This window comes from Nymphaea colorata, chromosome 13 (assembly GCF_008831285.2).
Source record: "Nymphaea colorata isolate Beijing-Zhang1983 chromosome 13, ASM883128v2, whole genome shotgun sequence".
NCBI lineage: Eukaryota > Viridiplantae > Streptophyta > Magnoliopsida > Nymphaeales > Nymphaeaceae > Nymphaea > Nymphaea colorata.
The window spans coordinates 9,543,958-9,556,242 of record NC_045150.1 but is presented as its reverse complement, the minus strand read 5'-3'; the positions used below and the strand labels follow the sequence as shown (position 1 = coordinate 9,556,242).

General features: G+C 37.9%; 1 protein-coding gene across 1 annotated transcript; it reads left to right on the top strand.

Annotated features, from left to right (window-relative positions):
* Positions 1-276: 276 nt before the first annotated feature.
* Positions 277-9,637, top strand: LOC116267270 (uncharacterized). The gene is made up of 14 exons (XM_031648900.2): positions 277-901; positions 989-1,075; positions 1,934-2,043; positions 2,270-2,320; positions 2,571-2,742; positions 2,885-3,205; positions 3,341-3,544; positions 3,640-4,125; positions 4,988-5,197; positions 6,374-6,562; positions 7,630-7,793; positions 8,262-8,414; positions 8,543-8,621; positions 8,829-9,637. The coding sequence occupies exons 1-14, from the start codon at positions 509-511 to the stop codon at positions 9,255-9,257; spliced, it is 3,048 nt and encodes a 1,015-aa protein (XP_031504760.1). The 5' UTR covers positions 277-508; the 3' UTR covers positions 9,258-9,637.
* The last annotated feature ends 2,648 nt before the right edge of the window (positions 9,638-12,285 follow it).

Sequence of the window (12,285 nt, the reverse complement as noted above, 5' to 3'; positions counted from 1 at the left end):
CCGTAGTCTTTACAGTCATTAAGACCAAGACTATCTGTAAAATTACAGTTATACCCTGAATCTTTGTTTAAGCCCGAAAATCTTGCTTACGGAGGAGTCTAAACAAACACGCGTGCTTCCTTTTTTCTTTTTTTTTGTTTATAAGAAAAGGAAAACCTTTTACCTCCTTCCTACAATCTAGAGAGAGAGTGAATCGGAGAGGGAGAGCAGACTGACGATTATTTTTCACAAAAGCACGTGAAAACCAGTCCGAAAATTCATCCCCTAGAAATGAGGGGTATGAAGTAAACTCCCCAGTCTTTTACACCGCCATTAAACCCGCTCTGTCTCTTTCTCTCACACAGACACAAGCACACTGCACTTGTCACTCGTTCCGACCCTCATAAAGGCGACCTTGGAGAGAATCTGAAGCGCCACAGCCGTTGTCTTCTTCTGCTTTCTTCATCCGTTTATTGGATGGAGAAGATGGATTCCTGCTGCTGTTGAGTGCGGACGATCAATTCCGAAGATGGGTTCGCTGGAGGAGCCGGAATCGAGGAGAAGTGAGAGGTGGGCACCGGCCAAAAGGTCGTCCTTCCCGAAGTCGAGGTCGAAAATGGAGAGATCCCTGAGGTTCGAGAAGATTGATTACCTGCAGTGGATCTGCTCCATCTTGGTGTTCTTGTCGGTTGTCATCCTCTTTCAGGCTTATCTCCCCACGTCCGTGACGGAGAAATCCGGGGAACGGAGGAGCATTGCCGGGTTGAGACAGTTGGGGGACTTGAGCTTTGGTGAGGAGGTGAAGTTTGTGCCTGGGAAGGTGATTCGGAGGTTGGAGAGGGATAAGAAAAGGATGGGTTTGGAAGGTGGAGAGATGAGGCCGCGCATTCGGACGCCGATTCGGAGGCCTCGGATTGCGATTGTGGGTGTTGATTTCATGGCTTCTCTTGCTGCTCCTGCTGTTTGTTTCGATTGATTCTTGATGTTGAATGTGGGAATTCTGTTGTAGGTGTTTGCAGATCTGTTAATGGACGATGTGCAGCTCTTGATGTTTACTCTTTCTTCTTCCCTGCAAGAAATAGGGTACGCAATTCAGGTACTTAATGAAGACAAAAACGATGTCTTGATCTTGGTGCTTGAGAAAATAGGTTGTGGGGGATCTATGTGAATTGAATTTCTTGGAATGCACTACTTCGGTTCTTGGTTGGGGTTGCTTCTCATTGGTGAAACTTGTTTTCCTCCTATATTCCTGGATCAAGTCAGGATTCATTTTCCTACATACGAACTTTAGCTTGATAGAGTAATGCTGAAACTGTCGAAATAAGTCTCCTGTATTTTGTATTTCTTCTCCTTGCCATTTTTGAATCACAATTGTCGGCTTGGTTTCTGAATGTACCATTTTCTTTCTCTTTCTTGGTTTGCCTTAACACTGTTTTTGCTTGCTGCAATGAGACCGAATGATCAGATGTCTAGGCACAACATAGTATCCATGAAGCTAAAGAACCAAGGAGGCTTTTTACCATCTTGGGAAACATGATCAAACCATTTTCTGAAGATTTTCCTTAGAACCTTCTATGATGGTTACATGGTAAATTCTGTAGTAGGACAGCAGGAGTTAGCATCTTCTACTGTCTGCCAGGCTAAACTTCTTAGGTTGTCATGTTTCTGCATTTTCTTTTGGAATTTCAAAATTTATTGTTGATTGAATTTGTTAATAGGCGTGGCAGAACTCTGTCAGTAGGGTAAACATGGGGCCTAGACCTTGACAATAATTTCTCTACCGGCAGTTGTGAATGTTGTTTCTTATTCACACATTTTATCATTATGTGTGCCGTGTGCGTATATATATTCACAGAGAGAGAGAGAGAGAGAGAGAGAGAGTGAGATGCGCGATTATGCCTCCCACTTTATCAAGCAATTCGCATTATGAGTTACTCATTTGCAAATACCACAGCTTTTTGCAGTTGAGGATGGTCCTGTCCATTCTATATGGAGCAACAAAGGCATATCTGTTAGTATTTTGCAGGGAAGCAACAAGTCAGGAGCTGCTGTAGATTGGCTAAAGTAAGTCATTCTGCCTTATGATAATTAGAAAATGAGGGATCTTAAATAAACTGGAACTTATGCATGGTGATTATTTTGTTAAAGGGAAAACATGAACTTTAGGTAGTATGTTTGGTCTTATTCTTCATTTAGTACTTGTACTTCGTTTATTGTGTTTTTTTATCATCAAACTCTACTTTCAATGCTTTCATAATGTTTTAATTCATTTGTTTCATGTTTGGTGCAGTTTTGATGGTCTTCTTATCAATTCTCTTCAGGCTAGAGGCGTTCTTTCTAAGTGAGTATATAACATCTCCAATTCCTAATGGAATCCTGAAAAACTTGATGTGGTGACAACCACTAATTTTACTTGAGGAATGGATGTGTTTTTGCTTTTCCTTAGTTACTACAAAATAACATTTCCAGAATACCCTTTCTTCTTTCTAGATTTAAGATTTGGAATATCATGTTCTTGCCTGCTTTGTTGGAAGATCTGTCTTTGGACAAAATTCAATGTCCTTAGGGAATATATTTCATATATGCAACAGTCTTATGCAGGAGCCTTTCAAATCTATACCTGTCATTTGGACAATACATGATTGGGCACCGCCACATCAATTGACAGAGGAAGCCACAGATGAAAGTTCTAAACTCATAAACGAGTGGAAACAGGCATTTGCCCGAGCTACAGTTGTAATCTTTCCAGACTATGTTTTGCCGGTAATGCTGATTTACTATGTTGGAACCCCTTTTCTGGCCATTCACATCTTTGAAAGATTTTAAATTCTGTTGGCTTCCAATTGTTCTACAACATGCTTATCAGCACACCATGAACTAGATTTTTTTTTCCTGGTTTATCCAGATGATGTATGCGGCATTTGATTCTGGGAACTACATGGTCGTCCCAGGATCATCTGTTGAATCATGGGAAGCATCAATGTTCAAGGCCCTCAACAGAGGACGTGATGTGCGAGCTGAAATGGGTTACAGTGATGAAGATTTTGTTATTGTCATTGTTGGGAGTCAACTTTTGTACAGTGGTATTTGGTTGGAACACTCACTTGTTATGAAAGCCTTGGTGCCACTTCTTGCTCAGCTCCACAATGGTAACAGTTCTGATTCACGTTTGAAAATTGCTATTGTAAGCGGGAACTCTACAAGCACATACAAAGTGTCATTGCAGGTAATAACTTAAAGGATATTATTCTTTTGGTCAAGATGCTACATTCTTTTCTTCTATATCTGCAATCATTTCTGCCATTTGGGCCTCTGTTATGTGTTGAAATCATTTCAATCATGAAGAGATTTGCTACTGCAGGCAATTGCTCTGAAATTAGGTTACCCAAGGGCTAATGTTCAGCATTTTGGCAGCGATGAAGATGTGAGCAGTTTACTTAGCATATCTGATCTTGTAATATATGGGACATTTCGTGAAGAACAGTCCTTCCCATCATTTTTGATAAGAGCAATGTGTCTTGGAAAGCCAATTGTTGCCCCAGACCTTGAAATGATAAGAAAGCATGTATGTTTTCATTTATATCAGCTTTTTAAAGTTATCAATCTGCTGATGCAATTGCTTCATGACATCTAACATTGACACTGCTGTGATGAAACCAGATTGATGACAGAGTCAATGGCTTCCTTTTCCCAAAGGAGAATATTGGCCTGCTAACAGAGGCACTATTTCAGGCAGTTTCAAATGGAAAATTATCTCTTCTTGCTCAAACTGTTGCATTAAATGGAAAAAAGAATGCAACAAATCTAATGGTCTCTGAAACTATTGAAGGCTATGCTACGGTGCTTGAAACCATTGTTCAGTTGCCATCAGAAGTTGCATATCCAAAGTCCATCAAGGAGATCCCTCAGACGATGAAAGATGAATGGCACTGGCACATTGCTAGTGAAGTTGACCTCAAACACTGGAAAAGAAGACCAAAAAATTCCAAATTTTCTGTCCTGGTGGGGGAATTCCAGAATTATAGTTATATTCTAAGTTCGACGGTCCCTAAACGTGTGATAGATGAAGTATTCTCTTTAGCTGATTGGGAAGAACAAAGATCTATTGAGATGGCTTATGCAAGAAAGAGGCGGGAAGAAGAAGAGGTAAATCGATGGTCTGGTGATATTCTTTATGTCGACCATAGCCACAAGTATGTCCAATGTGTGGAATTATCCTGATTTTATCCACATTAAAGTCAGCTGATAATGTCTGCAAAATATCGGATATTCAAAAATATCACAAAAAATCGAAATGGTTGAGATTGTATCCTGAGTTATCCTTGATATTCTACTGACGTAAAAAAGAAGTCTCTTTTTTCATATTTTTAAATATGTATTTTTTTGTTTTTTTTTTGTTTTTCCAAAGGCAGTGTCACAAGTATTGGCAATGATTTCAAAATATTGTAATATTATTGCCAAAAACAAGTTAAACAAAAATGGAATTTATCATGATATTTTGAATATAATTGCCAGAATGAAAATATTGCAAAAATATCACACGATACTTTTGCAATATTAAAAATATAGTTTAGATTTTTTTTAACATTTTACTGACTATTTTGAATTCTTACCACTGTTTTTCTAAGAAAACTAGTGGATCACTCATAACTTCTTAAATTGTCTATTATTTTTTATTTTTTGAAGCTTTGAGATCTTTCCAAGAAAAACAAACTTTTTGATCAATTCCTAAGAAAAACCTCTCTGAAAGAAACTTGAGAATGATATTTGTGACAATGTCCAAAAGTTGTGCCATTGATTTTGTTATGTGTTTGTGGGAAAAAAAAGAAAGGTAGCAAGCTCATTTATCTCATAATTTCCGTTTATATTTTCCATTTTTAAAACTACTAGGTTTCCTTGAGGAAAACCACACCTTGAAAAGAACTGAAAAAGCCTTGCCGATAACTGTTTTAGTTATTATGATGTGAACATTACCTTACATGTATCATTTACCTGTAAAATCTTTCAGCTGAAGGATCGGACTGATCAGCCAAGAGGAACATGGGAGGAAGTATATCGCAATGCCAAAAGAGCAGATAGAGCCAGAAATGAATTGCATGAGAGAGATGACAGGGAGCTTGAAAGGATAGGTCAGCCTTTGTGCATATATGAACCATACTTTGGGGAAGGTGCCTGGCCTTTTCTCCATCAGAGCTCCCTTTATCGTGGGATAGGTCTAGTAAGGCTTTTGTTACTAACATTTTTACTATTTCTTCACTACTTTAAATTTCAAATTTTGGGTTACATCTCCTTAAATCAGGCTTTGAAGTTTGTGTTCGATTAATGGTTATGCATGCTTTTTGTGGTGATGTCGTTCAGCAGTACCTGTATTTTCTTAAGCAAATCAATCTTCCCTATTCATGCTGCCATCAGTTCGGGGTTTTTTTGACTCGAGATTATAGCTATTTGGATGAAGTGTAGTATTACAAAAATTAGGTCATGCTGATAATCATTGGCATAGGAGGGTCCTAAGAAAACATATAGAGTTGAAAGGGGACAAAGAATAGGAAATAAGCTACTCGTCCTACATGTATGGAATGAGTGTGTCAATGGGTTTTTATCGCAGATTACAGAGTGTATCATCCTCTCGGAGGGTTCAACCCTAATTGGGAATTGGGGTGGCATGTGTGTGTTGGGGTTGTTTTCTTTGTATCAAGGGTGACCAGGGTAGTGGTGGCTACCACATGCTGTTGAGATTGATAATGTATTATCATAATGTTTAACCGCTGCGTTAGATGACCATTAGTTTGAGAGCCGATAGCAGCTACTTGTTTCTTGGAGAGTTTTCCATCAGATGAAACATTATCATATGTGCATTCCTCAAAAGGACAGAGAGAATGCTTGGCTAGTTTGGGGGAATGTTGTATGTTTCTTGCTCCAAAGTGGATTCCATATATCATCAACTCTCTAAAGAAGTCATAAGCTTGCTTTCCTTGGGAGAAATAGGAAAAACTCTTACACCCCATAGAATGGCTGTCATTTCTATGAAGATAATATGTTACCGATGCTGTTAACATCAACTATCACAAGGTTTGCAAATAATTGTGCTGCTTTGCAGACATGAACTGCACAAAAAAGATTAATAATTGGTCATTACTAAAAGCGTAAGTTAGTGATGAACCAAACCATGGATGTACTTGTGTACATATGCTATGGATGTTACTCTGTCAGCTTGGTTTGGTTGTTATGTTAACTCCTTATTAGGTGTTGGTGTAGCAAATTGTTTGGGATGCTGATGGTAATATGCCAAATCATAAGTTTGCTGCTTTTTTACTTAGATAATGATTTTATTGTTTAAGATGCTTAGCTAGCTTATGCTTTATCTAATAATCTGGTATATTCAAATGTATGATAGTCTACAAAAGGACGAAGGCCGGGAGCTGATGATATAGATGGATCTGCTCGTCTTCCACTCCTGAACAGCGGTTACTATAGAGATGTGCTTAGTGAATATGGTGCCTTCTTCGCCATAGCTAATAGGATTGATCGTCTACATAGGAATGCATGGATTGGATCTCAGTCTTGGAGAGCTGCTGCAAAGGGGGTATGTTTTTAATAAATCTTTACATATTGTCTTTTGATCTTTTATTTACATGGGATACTGCTAATGGCCATTACCATGTTTCTGATGCATTTCCAGTTATGGATTTAATCATAGACCGCTGAGGAGATTTGTAGTTTATAATTTTGGGAAAAGCTTACCGTAAATATGTGATTGCTACTGGTAACGTCTAGTGTTTGTTTTTGGAAAGGTGTACTTGCAGCTTCCTGAAAATGAAAAATTTAAGATGGGAAATGATAACCAGCATAGAAGCAAAGTATAGTGTTTGACCATTCTGTTTATCCTAATTTTTGATACATATTTTGGTTTTGCTTTCATTTTTATGCCCGCAGGAAATTGTTTGGTTTCAGATTAGAACAGATGTAATTCTAATTTATTCTTGGTTTCTATCAATTCCATTTCCATCCAAGTGGATGTGTTTACAATAGTTAGAAGTAGAAGGTCTCCTGTTCCTGTACAAAGAATTCTTGATGTTCGATGAAAATGGTTAGATGGCTATTCCAAGTAAGAAGAAAGTAAAATTTATGTTGAGTGTTTTACTATTTTGATTCTGTTTCCATGTCTGTTTAGCTGATCTAAATGGAGCCCCTGCAAACTCCTAATTGAAAACCAAGCTTGCTATACTCGTCAAGTCATCTGCTTGTGGTGGTAAAAGTGAGGTTCAACAACTGGGCTCTGGTTTAGCTGTATTTACAAATGCATCCGTTGGTTTCTGAATCATTCTGTTTGTGAATTTTCTGATATAATTGCTTTTCTGGGCCCCTACCTTGGCTATTTGATTCCATTTCCTAGTTATCATCCTTGTACTAGCTAGGAATTTCACCTGGTTCCACAGTATTGTCTCATTCTGGTTAAGGTGAAGTGAGATTACTGTAACTTACGAAATTTGCTGGAGTAAGTACGGCAGCAAATTAGGAACAAATGTGGAAAGGAAAAGAAAAAAAATCATGCATTAGATTTTCTCTATGTTGATATGTCTGTGTCACTATTTAAATAGTCTTGTATATTTTTAAAATTTGTTTTTTACATTTAGTCGCCCTTTCAACCAGGCATCCTTATCTGAGACAGCTGAAAGGGCTGTGCTAGAGGCAATTCAAAGTCACAAACATGGGGACGCTCTCTATTTTTGGGCCAGATTGGATGATGATTCTAGGAATCCAGCCAAACTGGGTTTCTGGTCTTTTTGTGATGCTGTTAATGCTGGAAATTGCAGGTATCATTTACTTGAAGTTCTGTTCAGCTTCTGGAATTCTTGATGGGAACAGCTTTATGTTCTTTGAGACTTTAAGTGAAGGGAGCATTCAGCATTCTGAACCTTTAGATGCCAAGTAGATTTCCCTGCGTTGACCTTGCATAATGTCTCCTTCCTTCATCTTGCTAGCTTGGAAAAGTCCTTCAGATGCTGTCCTATGTTTTTCTGGTCCATGCTTATTCTGAAGAATAAAAGATTTCCAGAACTTTCTGTGAAAGTCTTCCAGCGGAAACTTGAGTTGTTTCAAGTTTACATGCTCCCCTATTGCATGTCTCGTGCTTGGCACCACTTCAATCAGTTCATTTACAGGTGTTGCTTTAAGAATACTTTCACATGGACCAACATTCATGATGTGAAAAGACTTGGTTTTGTTTCATTTGCCTCTTGAAAGTTTATCTGACTGAAGTTCTCTCAAATTATGTCTCCAAGGTTTGCAGTTTCTGAAGCCCTAAAAAGGATGTATGGTGTATCAAAGGACTTCGATGCTTTGCCACCTATGCCAGATGGTACAGGCACTTGGTCTGTGATGCATAGCTGGGCTTTGCCAACTAGGTCATTTCTTGAAATGGTGATGTTCGCAAGGTGAGTGACTTTGGATGTTCAATTTAATATCTGTTCCAACGTAATTGCTTGGCTATCAATTCCTTATTTGTCCTCCTTTGTTTTTTGGTTAAGATACTCATCAAACTTAATATGTGGTGCATTGGCAGGATGTTTGTAGATGCATTGGACGCCGAACTGTATGACGAGCACCATAGAACTTTGCAATGTTATCTAAGTACAAAGAAGGTACTTTATTCATTTAAACCAGATTTTTTTCGGAATATCTGCAGTTTCATTTTTCTTTTGCTTTTTTACTTGTGGTGGTTCCAGGACTCCATTGCAGATCTTGTCTGTTCATAAACTTTGTAATGGAAGCCTGCAGTTCACTTGCTTTCATACACAAGAACGTTTCTTCATCTTCCTATTCTTCCCACTCTCATTTCTTTTTTGCAGGATCGGCATTGCTATTCTCGCCTGCTTGAGCTGGTTGTTAATATCTGGGCATATCACAGTGCAAGACGGATGATCTATGTAAATCCTCAAACTGGAGCCATGCAAGAGCAACATGGCTTTGCAATTAGAAGAGGCAAGATGTGGATCAGATGGTTTACCTTTTCCACACTCAAAAGCATGGATGAAGAATTGGCAGAGGAATCCGATTCGGATCATCCGAACCGGAGATGGTTGTGGCCATTGACAGGTGAAGTCTTTTGGCAAGGTATATACGAGAGGGAACGGAATATGCGGAATCAACAGAAGGCTCAGAGGAAACAAAAGAGCAAAGATAAAATTAGAAGGATTAAGAACAGACAGCATCAGAAAACGCTCGGGAAATACATCAAACCACCACCGGAGGAGGTGTCAAACACAACTGTGACGTGAACATATATGAAATCCTGCTGCTGGCTTCAAATGATCTGGCGACACCAATGTGTCTCCAGCAAGTCGAATGTATTATTTGGTTCTCTCTCTCCCCATGTCTGAGAAGGGTGCAGTGATCGATCCCCATTTTTCTGACATTCTTTGCATCTGCATCCGTTCACGAAGATCTTGGAACGAGGGAGGGTTGTAATTCTTTTGTTTCATAGCCAAAGTCTCCAGAAAATGTACCAGCTTGGAGATGGAATCGCCATGGAAAACCATCTTTTCAATACCACAGCATTCCCATGTTTAAATTAGATAATGGTTATCATCGTCTTGTCCACCCGTCTTTATGATCTCTTCAGATGATCTCATGAATGACATGATCTCCCATTGGCATCTCTCTCTCTCTCTCTCTAGATAAGGTTAGCCGATTTTGTCATGATCTCATTTCCTCTTTTCCCTGCTCATTAAACAAAAGAAATGCTGACATCCTCTTAAATGTTCACCGACTCGGAGAAAAAGAGAAACCAAGAAAAGCACCAATCCTGTTGGATGATTAAGGATTCGGAGAAAAAAAAAACCAAAGCACTAAAGGCAATATATAAACAGTAGAAGGCAATAAAAAGGATTGATAGTTGATGAATATCACCAAGTTAACGGGGCGCCACATAAAATAAAGCAAGATTGAGACATGCCTTAATGGGCGATCAGGCCTAGGATCTATTTCAATTGACCGGATGATCCACTTGTTGGTTTTTTGTTTTATAAAGTCCAAAAGTAAGAAAAAGGAAAAGCAGTAATGTGATGATGATGAATCCCACTGCATGTAGCCTCCTGTGAAAATGTGTCTCGTGCTTGTGCGGCTAAAACTTCATGTGCTTCAAAAAATAACTTTCCTCAAAGTTCTGAACTGTTGGGGAGGTGACCATAGGTGAGACAGGATCAGTGTTTTGAAGTTTCCCATCTTAAAAGTACTTCTCTGTTACTGAAAAAATGGAGAAAAGAATCAATCGGAATTTCTTGAATACAGAAAAATTGAGTTGATGTAGGAAGCATGATCTTGTGTCGGGCGCTTTAACGGTGGACAGGAAGAATGTGATTAGTCACAGTGGTCTTATCTTACAATCTGAATGTAAAATAATCATATTATGTTCCACCTGTCTCGTGTAGGGATGCCCAATTAGCAATCTGACTTATATTCGTTTAGTTGGAATTGACAAATAAATTCAGATTTGTTTACAGAATGGGGTTGATATGCAGTTTCCTGGCCGAACTGTTGAACTCCGAGCGTCCAGTTGAAGACTGGGCCACCTGACCAAAGAGTTGACTGGATGACTCAGCCTGTCATAACATTTAATATAGTGCATTTTTTCCATAGATAGATAAGGGAGGTAAATCTATCTAGTCTTTCATGCTTCTGAATAACGTATAATATCATTATTTGTGTACATTTAGTAAAATTTGTGATATTTCACAATTCAAAAAAAATAACGAACTTTGTATTCAACAACACACGACAAAAAAAGGAACATGTAATTAATTGTCCATCCCAGCTTGACTCGTGATCAAGTAAATAGATGATTACAGCCGACTCCGGCGACTCATAACTCGGATGAAAAGATTGCCAACTATACAGTTAGATTTATGTCAACATCATATAAAGTGAACATCGGACATTTTTGTTCTGTAAACGTGGGAGAACGCAATGCACAAAATATGCAATCGTTTCAAGGTCCCATTATTTGGACAAAGACGCTAAAAACTGACAGGATGTTGAATGTTGCGTGTGTGGAGAGTTGTTCACCATCATATATATATATATATATATATATATATATATATATATATATATATATATATATATATATATATATATATATATATATAGAGAGAGAGAGAGAGAGAGAGAGAGAGATTGGTAACTAATAGATCAAATAGTAGAGATTAAATTGAAAAAATAAACACCAAACCCTATTTGAGACTACACATCAAAAGAAAATAAGGAAACTCAGATTAAAGAAACTGATTTGTTTGAGTATGTGAAAGGCATTTTTGTCTCCTAAAAATACAGCTTAGTTTCTATTTTTGACAACTTAATAGAAATCTATTTAGGAATTGTTTGGATGACAACCCAAAACTCAGTTTTGGAGGCAAAACACAACATTGCTTCCAAAATCCAGTTTTGGGCATGTTTAAGTAACCTTAAAAATAAGTTTCTCAAAAATCAATTTTTGACAAAACTCATTTTTAAAAAGGGCTTGAAAAACTCCCTACAATAATTTGTTCACCTGTCCAGTTTCCAGGAAAAGCAAACGATACTTCGCGTCAATAACATCGAATATTTGACAAAAAATAAAAGTCCCTAAGCACATTAATGTAATTCTGTTTTAGCACAAAGTGTGCTGGACAAAGACAAGGTATTCCAGTGTCTATGTCAAGTTGTCCGTCACCACATTATGAGTTCTTCCGTCTCAACACAAAGTGTGCTGGACAAAGACAAGTTGTTCGTTCTGCAATCAATCGATACCATAAGAAACAAAATATATATATATATATATATATATATATATATATATATATATATATTTGGAGTGACCAAGGAGCTTAGGACTGCCTATAATTGGATATTTGGTTCAAATCCTATTGGAGGATGAGACAGTAATCAGATTTGAATGTGGCGTGCACTTTTCTCAGTGAATCTGTATCAGAATTGGCAGATATTTGACTACAATGACGGAAAAAAAATTTTCGGATACCGTTTCTTACTTTCCGAATCCAAATCTGTCTCCCGATTTCCAAATATTGATTAGCCGGATCTAATGGTTGTATCTGATCCGTATGATCTATGGAAACGAGCCTTGAACAAATTTTCTGAGAACACAATTAAAAAAAGAAAAAACTAGGGAAAACAATTGTAGAAAAACCTGTTTACTTGCCTAAGCAGTAAATTCCTGTCCCGTTTTTGTTTATTTTCATTTACCCCATTTTACGTGACAAAGGTTGTTCTCTTAACGTGACAGAAGGCCTCCCAGATATTTTGGTTTTC

Bases quoted from the DNA above. Each gene is read 5' to 3' on its own strand.
- LOC116267270 (XM_031648900.2), top strand. From the start codon at position 509: ATGGGTTCGCTGGAGGAGCCGGAATCGAGGAGAAGTGAGAGGTGGGCA. The intron at 2,044-2,269 runs GTAAGTCATTCT...TGTTTGGTGCAG, and splicing joins GCTGCTGTAGATTGGCTAAA to TTTTGATGGTCTTCTTATCA. The intron at 8,415-8,542 runs GTGAGTGACTTT...GTGCATTGGCAG, and splicing joins GAAATGGTGATGTTCGCAAG to GATGTTTGTAGATGCATTGG.